Here is an 18,558-nt window from a genome sequence, read left to right as displayed (position 1 = left end):
AACAATCCCCAAAAACTTCAGAATTAAGGCCATGCTTAGTTTTGTATTTTGAGTATATGCAGTTAATCAGTGAGGGTCTTTTATTGTCTGTTAGTACTCTTGAGACATTGCTTGAACGTGGGACTTAGTATTTGGATATGAGCGTGCCATGTGTTTAGCAATACAGGTTGGGGACCGAAGAATTGCTATACTTAATCTTCCTAACTCTCTTTACTGTGGACTGTTGCTCAGATGAAGGATTCAGCTTTAACCCACTGAAAATTGAGGTCTTTGTACAGACTTTGCTACACTTAGCAGCCAAGTCGTTCAGCCACTCCTTCAGTGCTCTTGCAAAGTAAGTACAACCAGAACACACATGCTCTCTTGAGGGTTTAAAACTTTGCTGGGTGAATACCAGGGTGTAGTAGTTTCTACCTTAAGATTATTGAATATAAAGATCTTAATAGTATCATATAATTTGATACAATGGGGTTTGGTTTGTGGTAGCTAAAATCCCCATCCTATGGCTCCTGTCTGTGGTTTGCACCTATATATAAAGTGTACATTTGTTCACATAAACCTGTAGAGAAACAAAAACCTGGGTCCATAGGACAGTCAAAAAGTTCCCACCTTGTCCAAGGATCTTCCTAAAAAGAAGGTGAGCAGAATTGAGAGCCAGCTGCATTTTTGGGAGCCACCCAAAGGTTGACATCTAAAGACAGAACTTTTTAACTCATCATACAGTCTAAATGAAGAAAGAACATACAGGTATTCTTCCCAGTCAGGCAGAGAAACTAGACTCCTCACCCCATCTCAACTTCCAAGTCTATGAGACTTGCAGGGCTCCCACAGAAGATGCAGGCAGAATACTATACTTGTGTTAGGAGACTATTCCTTAGCCCCCATCTATCCTTAAATACACAGTAGAGTCCTTGGTTTGATAGTATTTTGTAATTCTAAGCTTTTGAGACAAATGCCATACAAACTGAATTCCTAATCATACCTTTTATATTCCTTAATGGTTAATGATGTTTGCTTATTCTATATGTATATACTGCACTGGAAATTGAGTAACGTTGTAAAGCTTTGAAAATATTAAGATCCTCAATAAGTTTATATGTGCTATTTCTGCCCCCACCCCCGCCAACCATGAAAAGGTTTCATGAAGTCTTCAAAACCCTAGCTGAAAGTGATGAAGGAAAATTACATGTTCTAAGAGTCATGTTTGAGGTCTGGCGGAACCATCCACAGGTAAAAACTAATTAGATATGTTGAGATGCTGATTGTATAGGTATAAAAAGAAGGCACTTGATGTCATTGTTTTAGTTTGTAGAACATGAAATTTGGCTGTGCCCTTCAGTTTTTAAATCTATAATTTTAGTGCTGTGAAAGTAATGATGCTTGAGTGATTCTCTAAAGAGCAAGTGTTATGATTTGTTTGATATTATAATATCTCAACACATTTTAAGTAAGAATGCTTATTTCTTGGAAGGTTCTCCAATCGGGTAGGAGATAGTTCTTTAATCTATCCAGTTTCTATTTTTAAACAGGCCCCAGATTTCTCAAATCTCAATATACTATTGTACTGTTTTAATACCATGTGTTATAAAGAGGCATTAAAATAAATTTTGGAGTATATTTAAGACATTTTTCATGATAAAACTTTAGGATTAACTTTGACACATTATTAACCAGGATATTTTTGCACTAACTAACGCTTGTGGCCAGCAGTTTATTATATAAATGAATACTGAAATATCTGCAGTAAATAACATCCAGGTAACAAAAGATGTATTACTAAATCTCTGGTCAGTATGTCTTAAGTATTAACATCCAGAGTTTCTTTTTGCTCAGTTTTTGTGTTGTTGTTATATTCTTACAAAAAGTACCAGAGCCAAGCAGAAGGGAAAACAAATCTTGAGACCTAATGGTCAAATTGTTCAGTTCCATAGCTACTGAATGTTCACAGCCATCCTATTTTAACTTTTGTAGCAGTGGGATTATTGTGGCCTACATATAACTGTGACTTACCTGAATAACTTCTTTCCTCTGACTATAGATGATTGCTGTACTAGTAGATAAGATGATTCGTACGCAGATTGTTGACTGTGCTGCAGTAGCAAATTGGATCTTCTCTTCAGAATTATCTCGTGACTTTACTAGGTAAAATGGGTTATTTTACAAAGATCCTATTCTCTAAGAATTGTTATACATGAGCTCCAAATTCTGGTTCAGACCAGGTTAATACTAGTATCATAGTGGTCCACTCTGGACTCGGCAGGGTTTCTTGCACAACGGAAGTACACACAACCAGTCTGGTTGCAGTGTCTCTTAGGGACACACATATAAGTTGAATTAGGACTTAAAAGTAGAAATGCTTACAAAGGATCCAAACTGTTGGGCGAAGAGATCAGGCTGTATGTCAGGATCTCAACTAGACAATGAGACAGGGCAGGAGTTCACACTAAGAACTGGCAGAAATCAGTCCATTGTAGATTAAGTACACATTATGGAGGGATTGAGGAAAGCCTGGTGGGCAACTGAGGGGAAGGAGGTCTCACCTTAGTCATAAAAATCCTAGATATAATACACAGAAAATTCTCTCTCGACTCATTCCCCCTAAAGGAAAAAGACTTTTTGTTAAGTTTGGTTCTTATACATGAAGCAGAGTCCACAGGCTTTATACCTGATCAGGGCTAGGACAATAGGAGTTGACACAAAATAGGAAACCCATTACTTGCAAAGACATAAATATCCATCACAACCTTTATCCTCTTCACTGTATTTGTTATTGGCTTAGGGCTCTAAGCTGAATCTTTAGGGTGAAGGAGTGTGGTCTAAGATTATCATACCAGCCAAGTTGGCACTCAGAAATGAGAGCAACAGAAGGATATTCTCAGATGTGCAACATCTCAGAAAACCACTCAAGTATGTGTTAGCCATCATCCTTAGTGGTTTACATCTGCAACTCTAACTCTGCAAAGCCTTTCTGCCCAGCTGACTGATGCAGAGTTAAAGTACTCTGCTCCTTTAACCCGTTTGCTAACATTCTAGACCTTGTTTTATAATATTCCACTTAAACTGTCATCATCCAGATTAAAACTTGTAGAAGGAAGTACTCTTCTGTGCTGTATATCCTGGGGTTAGGAGACATAATGTTATAGACATAAAAAGGAGTTAAGAAGCTACTTAAACACACTGATATTTATGCAATAAACATTTAAAGCACCTACAGGTGATCCTGGTACTTGAGTAGTTTGAAAAAGTAGTTGACATAAGTATCTCATTCCTAAAGGCCCAGCAGTTGATAGCTATTATCAACTAATGAGGTTCTTTCATGTTCCAAGAGAATTGGCTGAGTTTGTGCTAGTATAAAGCATGTGAATGAGCCTCAGATTAGGTTTCCATTTCAAAAAAACTACAATAAATAGTGTTTACATTCAAAAGAGAGAAAAATGTATTTTTGTTCCTAGGGTGTTTTTTCTGGTTTGCCATTTCACTAACTGTGTATACATACATTCTGTGTGTGTCTAGTAGGGGATGGAAATAAAAATGACAAGGACCCAGTATTGCCTTCAGGAAGCTCATCTGGATCTAATGGGTAGAGCTAGATCGTGTGCATGATTGATTGTGCAAGAAAAATTATGTTGCTGGAGAAATATACCTTATTCTGCCTCAAGAATAGAAGGCTATATCAGACCTTAAGTATGTGTAGATTACAAAAGTTAAGAGGTCTTATTTTCTTTAAGTATAGTTTAACATACAGTAACCAAATGCCTTATTACTTTAAGATTGTTTGTTTGGGAAATCTTGCACTCCACAATTCGTAAGATGAACAAACACGTTCTCAAGATCCAGAAAGAGCTAGAAGAGGCTAAAGAAAAACTTGCAAGGCAACACAAACGGGTAAGCCTTGTGTCGACTATAAATGGTCAAAGAAAATAATATAAGAAATCATTGAGAATATTCATTGCCTTGATGGGAGCTTTTTGAGACCAAATCATGCAGAGCTGTTTGTAGAAATGGAGGAAGGGGAAGGACTGGTGCCTGCTGCTCTCTGTCGTTTTCCTGCATGGTGAACCTGTTAAGCAAGCCACAAAGCTTACTTTTTCCATAGTTTACCATCCTGTTGCCTTCCCAAAGGAGAAGGAAGGAGGACACCAGTGTTTCTATAAAAGTTTCTGATGCAAGAGGGAAAGAGAAGACTCATGGTGTTCACCCCTTCCCTGGTACGGGGGTGGGGAGGGAGCAGGGCAAGAGGAGACAGTCTTTTCCGGGCCCATAAAATACTCCTTGTATTATTAATATGTTTAGTATTATAGCCATCTGGGGCAGCAGTGAGCTGGATGTATTCCTGAGATTCAGCAGATAGTACTGTTGTTCTTCATGACAGTTTTCCAGTGTTACACACATTTACCAGAAAAAGGTAAAAGCAGGTTTGATGACTTACACAAACCTAAGACACTGTCAAGGTAAATGGCATCATCCCGATTTTATACGTGAACCTACTCCAGAGACTTGACTTCACACCACCCTGTTCTCTAGATATGTGGTGTCCATATGATAACCACATGTAACTTTAATAAAATTTGAATACAATGTAAAATTCAGTTCCTTAGTCACACTAACCACATTTAAGTGCTCAGTAGTCATTGTGGCTATTGTGAGGGCAGTGCAAATTTATGTTAAAGTTTTGTGATGAGAGGTTCCCAAGACCCTAGCCCTATATTTCTCCTAGGAGCAACAGTTCAGTGTTCAGAGTTCACAGCAATTTCATAAAACCACCATTGTAAATAACAATAATCAACTGTACATTTTACAAAGCTGTTTTCATTTTGAATGAAGACTGTGACATACATTTCCTCCTTGAGTGGACTGTCCTGTAAAAGGCATAAGTCATTCTGCTATATTGGAAGCCCAATGCCACTACCCAGGACAAGTGCCACTGAATTTCCCTGGCCTAGATAAGCACTTACAGGACTTCGGATGTTTGTTTGCCTGTATGTTTGGTTCTTTTCTTGTGGAATAGAAGTCTTCAGATAGTATTTGACCAGACACAGTAAAATCCTTAGGTGTGCTTGTTGGGGTTTACTACACTGGAATTCTAAACGGTGGTTTCCTTTTGTTCCTTGGCATTCTGTAGCGAAGTGATGATGATGACAGAAGCAGTGACAGGAAAGATGGGGCTCTTGAAGAACAAATAGAAAGACTGCAGGAAAAAGTAGAGTCTGCTCAGAGTGAACAAAAGAATCTCTTCCTTGTCATATTTCAGGTATCGTGACTTGGGACATTGATAGGTTCAAAAAAACCAGTTTATTTCTTTAGTTTTAAAAAATGTTTTTAATCATTATGAGTAAGGTCTTAAATGTATAAAAATTTACATAGGAAATAAAAGTTCACTAATTGGAGGTAATTCTGTTGTTAGTTACCATGTATATTTCTTCTTGCTTAAAAAAAATGGGGGATGCTGTTATTAAGTACTTGTAGACCTGTTTAGATGATTGCTTTCCTTCCTGAAGATTTTTGTGTATACATTCCTGTTAACATTTCTGATTATGTCCTTAAAACAGAGTCTAAGAAAAATTACTAGCATAAGTAATCTAAATATTAAAGGTTAGATTATTTTTGTATTGCCAAAAATGATGTGCTACTCACCTCATCAGGCTTCCCAGGTGTCTCAGTGGTAAAGCAGTCTTCCTGCCAATGCAGGAGATGTGGGTTTGACCCCTTGGAAAGGGAAGATCCCCTGGAGAAGAAAAGGGCAAGCCACTCCGGTATTCTTGCCCAGGAAATCCGGTTGACAGAGGAGCCTGGTGGGCTACAGTCCATGGGGTTGCAAAAAGTCAAAAACAACTTAGGGACCAAAGACTAAACAACGCATGTTATCACTGGTCTGCCTTTCACACTTCAGTGTTTACTGAATCATGAAAGTCAGGGGTTCATACCACAAAGATAGGGTGAAACAAGAAATACCTTTGAGGTCTCTTGGTCAAAAGTGTGATTGTTTCTGAAGTATAAGAATTTTTACTAACACCTCTGGAACTTTGTACCCTATTTCCAGCGTTTTATCATGATCTTGACCGAGCACTTAGTACGCTGTGAGACTGATGGGACCAGTGTGTTAACACCATGGTATAAGAACTGTATAGAGAGGCTCCAGCAGATCTTCCTACAGGTTTGTGGAAAACTTTGATTAGGATAATAAACATCACTGTTCTCAGCCATGGGAATTCTCTCCTAGCTCAGTTAGAATGCAGTCTGTAAGTAATAGAGCTGCAAAATGACATGACTTAAGCAGTGGTGGCTCAGTCAGTAAAGAGTCTGCCTGCATTGCAGGAGACCCAGGTTTGATCCCTGGAGAAGGAAATAGCAACCCACTCCAGTATTCTTGCCTGAGAAATCCCATGGACAGAGGAGCCTGGTGGGGTCGCAAAGAGTCGGACACGACCAAGCCACTAAACACAGCACATCCTCAGCCACAGGGATTCTCCGTTTTAAAAAAGCATCAAAGTTGTTAGGTTATATGGTACCTGTAAGCCCTTTAGTTAGTGTCCATTTGTTCCTACCATTGCTCATCAGAATATTTAGGCTTAAAATTGGCTCTATATCACTCAGACTCCTAATTGCCATTATCTTTGTTGGAGAGCCTAGCTGTGACACAAAATAGAAAAATGCTAAGGGAAGAGTAATAAGATTTTAAGAACCTCTTTAAATCCAAAGTTCAAATGATAACAGTGCTTCTGGAGGCACTATTAGTAAGTTCCCTGAGGTTCTTACAGAAAGCAGACCGCAACACATACTCTGTTAGATTTAAGTCAGATTTGAAGTACAGTGGTATCTTCAGACACCAACACCCCAAGCAAATCCTTATCGGTTTGTTCTAGACAAGAGTGATTAAAGCAGAAGGCTTAAAGGGGGAAAAATAGTTCCTTGAAAAATCTAGAGTAAATTTTTTGTTGGAGGCTTATTTATTGTCAATATCCTGATCCTATAGGAATCTGAGTATATTAAAGTTTATATATGTACATATAGAAGAAACTTTGATTTTCTGACGATTTTTTCCAGTTAGGCTCAGTAAGTCACTGATTTTTAGTAAGACAGATAACCTCTATTTTAAAAGATAAAAAAACAGTGAGGTTTGGGTTTCCTGTTTTGTGGAATACTTAACAGATCACTGGGTAATTCTGAAATATAAATAGGTTAAATATTTTTTTCTTAACACATCTCTTTGCTTAATGCCCTAACCAAAAAATGAAATGATTTCCAAAATTTCTTCATAGTTCATCCCTTGTCTGGGCAACTTTTAAAAAGTTGTACTATATACTCTGTCCTAATTAGGGGAAGGGCTTCCCTGGTGGCTCAGAGGTTAAAGCATCTGCCTGCAGTGCAGGAGACCCGGGTTCAATCCCTGGGTTGGGAAGATCCCCTGGAGAAGGAAATGGCAACCCACTCCAGTACTCCTGCCTGGAAAATTCCATGGACTGAGGAGCCTGGTAGGCTATAGTCCATGAGGTCACAAAGAATCGGACACGACTGAGCGACTTCAGTTTCAGTTAGGGGAAAGAACCAGCTGAACTCATCTAGAATAGTAGCAGGTGGTGCTGCCACGGCCCTGAATTATGAATTGCATAGAAACAGACCAGAACTGAATTTTTAAATTATTGACCATCATTTTTTTCTTTTTCGTTTCCCCCTACATTTTCTCCATATTTGGGCTTTCCAGGGTTATTATGCCTAGCAGCTAAACCGCTTTTTTCTCTGCTCTTTCGCATCACTCCACAACGTGGGTAGGCTTTAGGGGAATGTTTGGGAGATTGCTTGTGTACTCCCTTTCCTAACCTAAACATTTCCCCCTTCTCTGTGTCTACAGCATCACCAGACAATCCACCAGTACATGGTGACCCTGGAGAACCTGCTCTTCACTGCTGAGTTAGACCCCCACATCCTGGCTGTGTTCCAGCAGTTCTGTGCCCTGCAGGCCTAAGGGTCATTTTTCTTCCCCTTTCCTGTCAAGATTTTTTTTTAAAGAGCTCAAAATAATCTGTCTTATTTTTGATTGTTTGAATGCTTGCTTTCTTGTAGCATCCTGTCACTTTCTAAAAGAAACAGAGGACAGTGAAGAAATATGGTATTGATTACCCTTAGTTTCCCCTAAAAAGCAGATATTCCCTAATGACAGTAATGTGATAATGCATAGGATGTATCATATATGTGACAAATACAACTTTTCTGATATTTTTTTCTCCTTAAGGCACAAAAGATAACTAATTTGAGGTATGTGAAACACTAGAGGGTCAAGCTTATTTACCAAGTAGTATATAGAACTGATGAATTTATTATCAAGTAGCATAGCTTTTCACAGCTCATGGGTAACCTAACATGGCTGAAATAAAACAAAATGTTTTTTAAACTTTGGTATTTCATGATTTATCATCTCAGTCTACTTTAGTGATTTCTTTGTAATATACCTCCATCTGAAATTTTCTCTTCAAAATACTTTTAATTACTGTAGTATTTTTAAGATACTATTTAAAAAGTTACTAGAGTAGCAGTTCCTAAATCTGAACATAAATCACCTGGGACTCTCTAAAGTTATTTTTAAATTAATATTAAACCACAGTTTTTCAAACAGACATATCAGGTAGTTCTTAAGGCTCCCAGGTAATTGCAATATGCAGACAAGTTTTGGAATTATCATCTTAGAATATCTGATCTCAAACCTGAGACAGATCTGTCCAAGCTCATACAGTGAATTTCGTGTTAAAGTGTGACTTAAAAGTAGCTAGACTGACTAATGCCTAGTGTTAGATGTAGGTTTGGATTTTATTTCTGTGGAATCAGGTCCAAGTAACTACTAATTCCTAAACCTGTTTCCTATATGGTGTTGAGGCTTAACTAAGATAAGAAAAGTACATTGTAAAATAACAAGGGGTTCTCTGACATTCCAGGTTTCTAGCATTTTTAGTTTTTATTTCATTGAACCTTTGAAAAAATTTAGCAATAATCCCACAACTGAAGTAGCTTTGTTCATTTATACAATATAGGTGTTTTTTTTAAACTTAGTACATCATAAGTTTATGGTGCATAATATATGGGGTCTCTTTGGTTTACCATATACTTAGTGGCTACAGAATATAGTCTACTCAGTAAATAGAAATTCCTAGGATTTTAAAACACCATACCATTTAAGACAAAGAATCACAAGATTAAAGCTGCATGGCAAGTTACTGGCAGGGAACTAAAAGCCAAGCGCTTAGCTAAGTGTTCTTTTGTTTATACTGTTCTCCTTCCCACAAACTATGTAATTAGTTAGAAATGGCTCCTGTCCTCAAGAAGCTAAAGGATAACCATTTAAGGCTCTGGTAATTCTGACCCTAGGCTGCTTTGTAATCCTTTCATAATGTATTGCAAAGTGTGGCTACTTACATTTTTACTTGATCCACCTCCTTCCTCTTAGACCCTCTCTTCACATGTAATGGTTGCTTCTAACAACTGCTCACTAATGTGACCCTGCTCTTACCCAGTCTGGCAAACTAGGTATATGGAAAAACCAAACCAGAGATTGAATTCCGAAGAAACAAACATTCAACAATCGCTCTCCCCACAAATGAAGCTCACAGAGACAAGAACAGCACGTCACACTGTACATCGTACCTTGCAATAAATCAATATGCTCTTAAACTGCACTGATGCCATTTAACATGCTTTTGTCCAAGTAAACATAATTTTTGTTTTCCTTGACTCTAAAGCTCATAGGAGTTACTCAGAAAGCAGTTCAAATGAAGATAAAGTTTGCTTGCTTTTCCTGGAAAGTACTTAGCAGTGATTTCTATGACTTATTAACAATCTACAGTTATATCTGAAAATGAAAGATGAGGACAGAACTTGGCGACCTGAGTAGAGCATATATGGCTGTCAGTGATATTTGGACACCAGAACTGTCTTAGATTAATGAAGGTAAAGAGTGATTGACTGGAAGCCCACCTCAACTAGACAAGTCTTAGCTATACTGGTCTCGATAATACATGCTCATTAATAACTTACGTGTCATTTGCTATAGATTTGCCATATTTAATCATGACAGTCATTAGATTATTTATGTCTATGTGACAGATAAAAACAAGCCCACTGAGTAACTTACCCAAGGTCCACAGCTAGTAAATGGAATCTAAAACTATGTCCATGTGGTGGTTCAAGGGTTCCTTATCTCCCAATGCAATCGTCAGCAGCCTGAACCCCTAGTTACTTGCCGGAAGCTTTTTATTTTGTCCAAAGAAGGTCTTGCTGCCCATTCAGAATCTATTTTTACTGAGCTGTAATATTCAGCATAGCACATGAAAAAAATCAATATTCGAAAAACACGAACCATTTCAGTATTGAATACTTATATAGAGAACAGTTAGTAATGACAGTTTCAAGTCTTTGGCTTTGACTTGTTTTGACTTTTGCCCTTCTTCAAGCATAATCTCCAAGAGCTGATCTGAAGAAAAACATGAAAATGTATAAAAACTTCCTATTTGTTGCAGTAAGATAAAAAGTCCTGTCAAAGAACAACTTGAAGTTATCTTGAATTTGTTTTTATCAAAAAAAAAAAAAAATGCATGCACCCTGTTAATCAAGCACTTGGGATCAATTGCTCTTACCAGGTAACTACCCTGTAATCCTTTTGACAAGATAGGGTAATATTTGACTATTTAAACTTGATCCAAATGTCTGGGGTGATGTCAGGTTGTAGGTTACCATTCCTTTAGAAGTGCTACATAAACAGAAGCAAGCTGTTTTCCCTCCCAGGATTACATGAGAATACCTGTAAGGCACTTTGCATAGTGTTTGCATGACATACAGAAAATGCACAGTGAATGTTAACAAGTTATTACCTTTGATCAACAGTTTAGCTGTTTTTCTATTTTACCCAGATTTGAAAAGGCATATCCAGACACTAATACTAAGATCTATCATAAACCCTAAGGATACAGAAAACTTGTCCCAGCAAAGCTCCCTCATACCCTTAGAGACAGACATGGTCTAGAAGACCTGGCCCAGGGTCTGGGGTGCAGCAGTCTACCACCATCCCTGCTGGTTTCTGGGATATGAATCCAGCTTGGCCAGCTTTTGCCTTTACTGCTAAAAGCTCTTTCTTCTACCTCAATCGAGGGTTTGGCTTGGTCGCTTATTTCTGTTTTAGCTCTAAGCTAACACTTTAAAACCCATTCTATTGCTCAGCTCCCACCCTTATTATAGAAAAAATGGTCACACACTTAGTGTTTTGCCCACCAGACCTGCTGGACCTTAACTGAAACTTGCTGTTAAGCCATAACATACACAATTATTGGAGCATTATTTATACAAGTGTTTCATTCATTTATGAAGACTTTACATTTTGGTGAATTTTGAACAGGACCAATCTAAATTTCCACACTGTAGAACAGATCACTTAACTAAACATCACATTTTCTCATATGTCAGTTCATGGCCACACACAGTACAAGTCTTCCGGTACATGTCATCCTCTAGGTTTTCTTCAGCCCCATACTCATGTTGATGAGCAACTGTTTGCTTTTTCCATACACTGCTTCTTACTGCTCGCCGTAATTCTAAGGAAAAAATAAAAGCCAATTGTTCAGTGGTGCTATTCAGCTGAATTAAAAATCCATTGCTTTTCAGCTGTGTTTAACCAAATATGGTTTATGCCTTAATTTTATAACAAGTCAAAACTAATGATACAGTTTTGGCAAGCCTACTTTCTTAGCTCACTAGTTTGGTCTGTGGAATCTTTCAAGTCACTGTTGGTTTTAGTTTGAAACAGGAGGTTCAGAAATGGGGTATGTGGATTAGAAGAACAGCAAGAAACTAGATTCAGAAGACATGCAAAGAATAGTTTAAGCAGCTGACTATGGAAAACAGGATGCCAAAGAATGAGAGGGGAATCAACTGGGATGACTGACGATAACGATTTAAGTTCCTTACAGTCAGGAGCTACTTCTCTAAGAGGCAAGTCAAACTCCGCAAGAAAACTAGAAAACCAAGAACCCAGCCACTCTGCTGATGTTTCATCTTAGAAAAGCTGCTTCTGCAACTGACCTTATATCTACTGAATTCTTTATTTTATAGAAGACAGCAGTATTTTAGGAGACAAACTGCTAGTAATTGTTACAAAGTACAACAAAGAAAAGAATCACTGGCTATTAAGAGCTGGAAAGAACTATAGAGTTGTTTTACTTAATTTTATTTTGCAGGTAGGAAAACTGAACAAAGATATGAATAGCAGGGGAACCCAGGTCATGTATTCCAACGTTGAGAACTTTTCCTACTACATCATACAAAACAGCCTTTTCACAAAGAAAAGAATTGTGTTGGATGTTCTGAAAAGCAACCAGGACATTCTAAAGTTCACAATGCATGTTACCTGAGGAAACCAAATGCTTTGTGTTAATTAGAAAATAAGCTAATAACATCTCAGTTTCTAGTTTAATGAATAAAAAGCAAATTTCTTCTACTCTGACCAATGATCCAGCATTGTCTTGTTGGCTGCCCTACCTAAGAGAGAGTATGATCATTACCTTCTATAATCTCAGCCTTAAAAATCAAAGTACACCAAGTAATCATACATTTTCTTTAATCCATTTTACTGTAAGTAGTATCAAAATACCACTTGAATCTTTTTATGTTTAGCCTTTACTGTATCATATGGATAAGCAAACAAATAAGGCTATGTATCAGGCACTGTTCTAAGTATTTAAACACATTCAATCCTCACAACACTGTGTCATAAGTACAGCTATCATCCCAATTTTACAGATGAGAAAACTAGCGCACAGAGAGGTTACATAAGTTGTGCCTAAGGTCAAACAGGCAGAGGCACAGTCCAGCTCAGTCCATGTTCTTAACCACTAAGCTGTGCTGCCTTTTCATACACTTCCAGTATGAAAAGCACTCTATTTCAGGCTGCTTTCAAGCTTCAGTGTATACACTTCTAGATAGTTTATATCTATCATGTTCTAAACTCTCATCTTTATTCCTATATCCTCCCATATTCTGAAGAACCTTATTTTAAAATTGAGATATTTTTAAAATAAAAAATAAACAGTATGCTAACCAGAACTGCACAGATGCCTCATGGTTTCGGATAATGACAAGATGATGTTTCTTCAAGTTCCAGTACCTACTTTTCAGCTTTGTTGTGATGTATTCTGGCCATTTTTCCTTTACTACCCAATGAAGAAAATCTCTCAAAATGTGACTGCATGCCAATCACTAAGCTAACCTCTGCCCCATTTGAGCATTCTGTGAACTTGAGAGAGAACAAAAATCTACCTTACTATCCATAATTGTCACAACTGAACATAATGTTTTATTCTGACTTTATGGCTTTTCTTCCCATTCTTCAGCTAACCTATCAAGGTCTATAATAACAAGAACAAAGCCTGTCTTTAATATTTACTAGACATTCCTGAAAAAACTTGTGCTAGAAAGGAAGTAATACAAAAATTTAATAAAAACCTGCTGTCTCATTTCTTGCCACTTCTTTCTCCACCTGAAAAATCTAGTCCTAAAGCCATGAGGAGTAGCAAGTAAAGCGAGCATCTGTGGTAGGGTGGGCAGAGCCCAGGACAAATAAGGAAGGTCTCCTAAAGAGGAGGCAGCACATGAAGGGAAATTAGTTACATTCAGGAGCACCAATCAAATAAGTACATTAAAAAGAATAATGGAAATCAGGATTCTGACTGTCAGAGAAAGGAGTTACAAGTAAGGAAAGGGAGAAAACCAGAATAAACCCTAAATTTTAGATTAGAACTGGGTGTGAACTCATAGGTATATAATGTATATATATATATATATTGGCCACCTGATGTGAAGAGCTGACTCACTGGAGAAGACCCTGATGCTGGGAAAGATTGAAGGCAGAAGGGAAAGGGAATGACAGGATGAGATGGTTGGACGCGATCATTGACTCAATGGACACTGCAAAGAGTCAGACACGACAGAGTGACTAAACTCAACTGATACATATATGTGTGTTTTGAGCTAGAAAGATGTGCTCAAAGAATGATGAAGACATGCCAAAAGGACACAAGAGCTGGTCTGGAGATACTTCTGTTGGCCCAAATCAGGCAATTTGAGCACCAAAATAATTAAGGACAGAAATTAACCAAAAGCCACTGAGAAGAACAGGAATTAATGAATCCACACCAGTAACAAATAAGTAGGGGAGAGGATGCTATCAGGGCTGACTTCCAATGTGTTAAATGTGGAATGAGTGCTGAAGTTAGAAAACAGTTTTTGCAACCATCATCCTAGGTTCAGGCAAGAACCACCCATGAATGGATGCTAAACTTAAGGGGAGTGTTGAACAGAAGCAGGTACTTACATGGTCTTACAGGACTTTTGCCTATCAAATAAAAAATAAATACATCACCACTAAGGGCAGATGGATATCACATGCCTCCAGACGTGATACCCTGGAAAAGTCACATCAGTTATATACCATCCAACCTGAAATGAATAACCTGAATCTGACCATCAGGAAACATCAGAAAAACCCCACGTGAAAAATATTACTGTAAAAAAGATAGAGGAAGGGGAAAGACTTCTTCAAAAATGCCAGTGTCATAAACGATAAAGGCTATGAAAATATTCCGGAATAAAGAAATTTAGAAAGACTTGGTACCTAAAGCCAATACCTGGTCCTAGACTAGATTTTATACTAGAATGAATAAACTACACAGGACATAATTGGGTCAACTAACAAAACTGGAATAAGGATGACTAAATAAAAATATAGATACTATACTTTTGTAAGAATCTTCCTATTCTTAGGAAATTTGCATTTTTAGTATTTAGGGATAAAAAAAGGCTGGCAATGAAACGGTTCATAAAAAGAAATGTGCAAAAAGAATGCAAATGGCATAAATTGTCAACATTGGGTAAATCTAGGTGAAGAATATATGGGTGTCCCTTGTACCATTCTTATCCTTGCGATTTTATGTAAGTGTGAAATCATTTCCAAATAAAAACATTTTTTAAAAGACAGGAGCTAGATTGAAGGGACATCCACTGGCCAAATTTGGGCATTAAGATGAATAATGGAAAGGAGTACAAGGCCATATACTGTCACCCTGCTTGTTTAATTTATATGCAGAGTACATCATGTGAAATGCCAGGCTGGATGAATCACAAGCTGGAATCAAGATTGCCAAGAGAAATAACAAACTCAGATAGGCAGATGATACCACTCTAATTGCAGAATGTGAAGAGGAACTAAACAGCCTCTTGAGGGCAAAAGAGTGAAAAAGCTGGCTTGAAACACAACATTAAAAAAACTAAGATCATGGCATCCAGTCCTATCCGTTCATGGCAAACAGAAGGGGGAACAGTGGAAGAAATGACAGATTTCATTTCACGGGTTCCAAAATCACTGTGGATGGAGACAAACCTATATAGCATATTAAAAACCAGAGACATCATTTTGCTAACAAAGGTTCGTATAGTCAAAGCTATGGTTTTCTCAGTAATCACATACAGATGTGAGAGTAAACCATAAAGAAGGCTGAGCACCAAAGAACTGATGCTTTCAAACTGTGGTGCTGGAGAAGACTCTTGAGAGCCCCTTGGACTGCAAGGAGATCCAATCAATCAGTCCTAAAGGAAATCAACCCTGAATATTCTCTGGAATATTGCTGATACAATACAGCAATACAATACAGCAATATAATACAGCAATATTCTCAAAATATTGCTGCAGAAGCTGCAATACTTTGGCCACCCGACATGAAGAGCCAGCTCATTGCAAAAGACCCTAATACTGGCAAAGACTGAAGGCAAAAGGAGAAGGGGCTGGCAGAGGATAAGATGGTTAGACAGCATCCCTGACTCAATGGACACGAATTTGAGCAAACTCCTAGAGACAGTGCAGGACAGAGGAGCCTGGCGTGCTGCAGTCCCTGATGATGCAGAGTCAGACACAACTTAAGTGACTGAACAACGAGGAGTGGACAGACTGTGACACTGACTTGAGAATAAGAATCCATGGTTCCAACTGCTACTAAAAAAAAAGCTCTTCTTTCCAAAAGAAACCAAATAATAATGGTAGAAATAACAGAAACAGAAAGTCACCATTTATATTTACCCTAATAATAACTGACTCAGACAAGATCCAACCTGTGTGCTAAAACCACTGAATGAAACTTAAGGAATGAGATATTCACATAGTGTTAAGAGTCACCCCACAGATTTTCTATTAATTATACAGGGGAAAGGGTACCTTTATAATGGGGAAATCTGGCAGATACTGCCTTCGTTAAGTGATACCACGTGTCTCCTGAGGTGACTGATCCAAAGATAATCATGAGGAAACAAACTGCTAATAAACCAAATGGAGGGACATTTCAGAAAATGGGGAGCCTGGACTCTTCAAAAATTATCATAAAAGAAAAAGGCTGAGGGAAAAAAGAGAATACTCTGGATGTGCATCATCCTTGATAGGTCCCTGGATCCAACAACTGAAAAGCTATAAAGGACACTGGAACACTTGGAGAAAGACGATATAGATTATATACTGGGCAACTGTTATAATGTACAGTTTGAGCATGGTATTTTTTAGTCAGTAGAAAAATGTCCTTATTTATAGTAGATAAATGCTGAAGTATTAAGAATCACAATGCCTGCAAATAACTCTTAAATGGTTCACCAAAATATGTGTGTGAACGAAAGAGAAAAAAGCAAGTGGAAAAATGTCAACATCTGGTGAAATAAAACATTTGTTTGATTACAGATTAGTAATAGTTTTTCACATTACTTCATTTAAGCAACTTAAAACTTTGGAAAGTAGAGGTCAGCTACTACTGCTGAGATTGAAAAAAGGGTAGTAAGGTCAGAGGCCACAGAGGAGTGAGAAAAGGCTTGCTAGGAGACAGGGATCAAGACCATCCCCATGGAAAAGAAATGCAAAAAAGCAAAATGGCTGTCTAATAGCTGTGAAAAGAAGAGAAGCGAAAAGCAAAGGAGAAAAGGAAAGATATAAGCATCTGAATGCAGAGTTCCAAAGAATAGCAAGGAGAGAGAAGAAAGCCTTCCTCAGCGATCAATGCAAATTAAATAGAGGAAAACAACAGAATGGGAAAGACTAGAGATCTCTTCAAGAAAATTAGAGATACCAAGGGAATATTTCATGCAAAGATGGGCTCAATAAAGGACAGAAATGGTATGGACCTAACAGAAGCAGAATATATTAAGAAGAGGTGGCAAGGATACACGGAAGAACTGTACAAAAAAGATCTTCACAACCCAGATAATCATGATAATGTGATCACTAATCTAGAGCCAGACATCCTGGAATGTGAAGTCAAGTGGGCCTTAGAAAGCATCACTACGAACAAAGCTAGTGGAGGTGATGGAATTCCAGTTGAGCTGTTTCAAATCCTAAAAGATGATGCTGTGAAAGTGCTGCACTCAATATGCCAGCAAGTTTGGAAAACTCAGCAGTGGCCACAGGACTGGAAAAGGTCAGTTTTCATTCCAATCCCAAAAAAAGGCAATGCCAAAGAATGCTCAAACTACTGCACAATTGCACTCATCTCACATGCTAGTAAAGTAATGCTCAAAATTCTCCAAGCCAGACTTCAGCAATATGTGAACCGTGAACTCCCTGATGTTCAAGCTGGTTTTAGAAAAGGCAGAGGAACCAGAGATCAAACTGCCAACATCCACTTGACCATCGAAAAAGCAAGAGAATTCCAGAAAAACATCTATTTCTGCTTTATTGACTATGCCAAAGCCTTTGACTGTGTGGATCACAATAAACTGTGGAAAATTCTGAAACAGATGGGAATACCAGATCACCTGACCTGCCTCTTGAGAAACCTGTATGCAGGTCAGGAAGCAACAGTTCGAACTGGACATGGAACAACAGACTGCTTCCAAATAGGGAAAGGAGTATGTCAAGGCTGTATATTGTCACCCTGCTTATTTAACTTATATGCAGAGTACATCATGAGAAACGCTGGACTGGAAGAAACACAAGCTGGAATCAAGATTCCTGGGAGAAATATCAATAACTTCAGATATGCAGATGACACCACCCTTATGGCAGAAAGTGATGAGGAACTCAAAAGCCTCTTGATGAAAGTGAAAGAGGAGAGTGAAAATGTTGGCTTAAAGCTCAACATTCAGAAAACGAAGATCATGACATCCGGTCCCATCACTTCATGGGAAATAGATGGGGAAACAGTAGAAACAGTATCAGACTTTATTGTTTTGGGCTCCAAAATCACTGCAGATGGTGACTGCAGCCATGAAATTAAAAGACGCTTACTCCTTGGAAGAAAAGTTATGACCAACCTAGATAGTATATTCAAAAGCAGAGACGTTACTTTGCCGACTAAGGTCCGTCTAAAGGCTATGGTTTTTCCAGTGGTCATGTATGGATGTGAGAGTTGGACTGTGAAGAAGGCTGAGTGCCGAAGAATTGATGCGTTTGAACTGTGGTGTTGGAGAAGACTCTTGAGAGTCCCTTGGACTGCAATGAGATCCAACCAGTCCATTCTGAAGGAGATCAGCCCTAGGATTTCTTTGGAAGGAATG

At 38.1% G+C, this 18,558-nt stretch overlaps 2 protein-coding genes across 5 annotated transcripts in view; one reads left to right on the top strand and one right to left on the bottom strand.

The window, feature by feature from the left end:
- The window catches only part of NCBP1 (nuclear cap binding protein subunit 1), a 38,007-nt gene extending 28,342 nt beyond the window's left edge, over positions 1–9,665 (top strand). For both annotated transcript variants that reach the window (XM_069576112.1, XM_069576113.1), the window contains exons 17-23: positions 232–334; positions 1,137–1,230; positions 2,039–2,142; positions 3,771–3,885; positions 5,123–5,251; positions 6,041–6,154; positions 7,850–9,665. In XM_069576112.1, coding sequence (XP_069432213.1) covers positions 232–334; positions 1,137–1,230; positions 2,039–2,142; positions 3,771–3,885; positions 5,123–5,251; positions 6,041–6,154; positions 7,850–7,963 — 773 coding nt within the window. In that variant the 3' untranslated portion in view covers positions 7,964–9,665. The remainder of the gene's footprint in view (positions 1–231; positions 335–1,136; positions 1,231–2,038; positions 2,143–3,770; positions 3,886–5,122; positions 5,252–6,040; positions 6,155–7,849) is intronic.
- Positions 8,922–18,558, bottom strand: part of XPA (XPA, DNA damage recognition and repair factor) — a 32,185-nt gene continuing 22,548 nt past the window's right edge. For all 3 annotated transcript variants that reach the window (XR_011254309.1, XR_011254308.1, XM_069576120.1), the window contains one exon: positions 8,922–11,573. Coding sequence is in view for 1 of the 3 variants with exons in the window: in XM_069576120.1 (XP_069432221.1) it covers positions 11,425–11,573 (149 nt within the window). In the remaining 2 variants the exon portion in view is untranslated. The remainder of the gene's footprint in view (positions 11,574–18,558) is intronic.

Source organism: Ovis canadensis, chromosome 2, assembly GCF_042477335.2.
Source record: "Ovis canadensis isolate MfBH-ARS-UI-01 breed Bighorn chromosome 2, ARS-UI_OviCan_v2, whole genome shotgun sequence".
In the NCBI taxonomy this organism is placed as follows: Eukaryota; Metazoa; Chordata; class Mammalia; order Artiodactyla; family Bovidae; genus Ovis; species Ovis canadensis.
The sequence above is the reverse complement of the archived record's forward strand: the minus strand, read 5'-3'. Positions and strand labels throughout refer to the sequence as shown.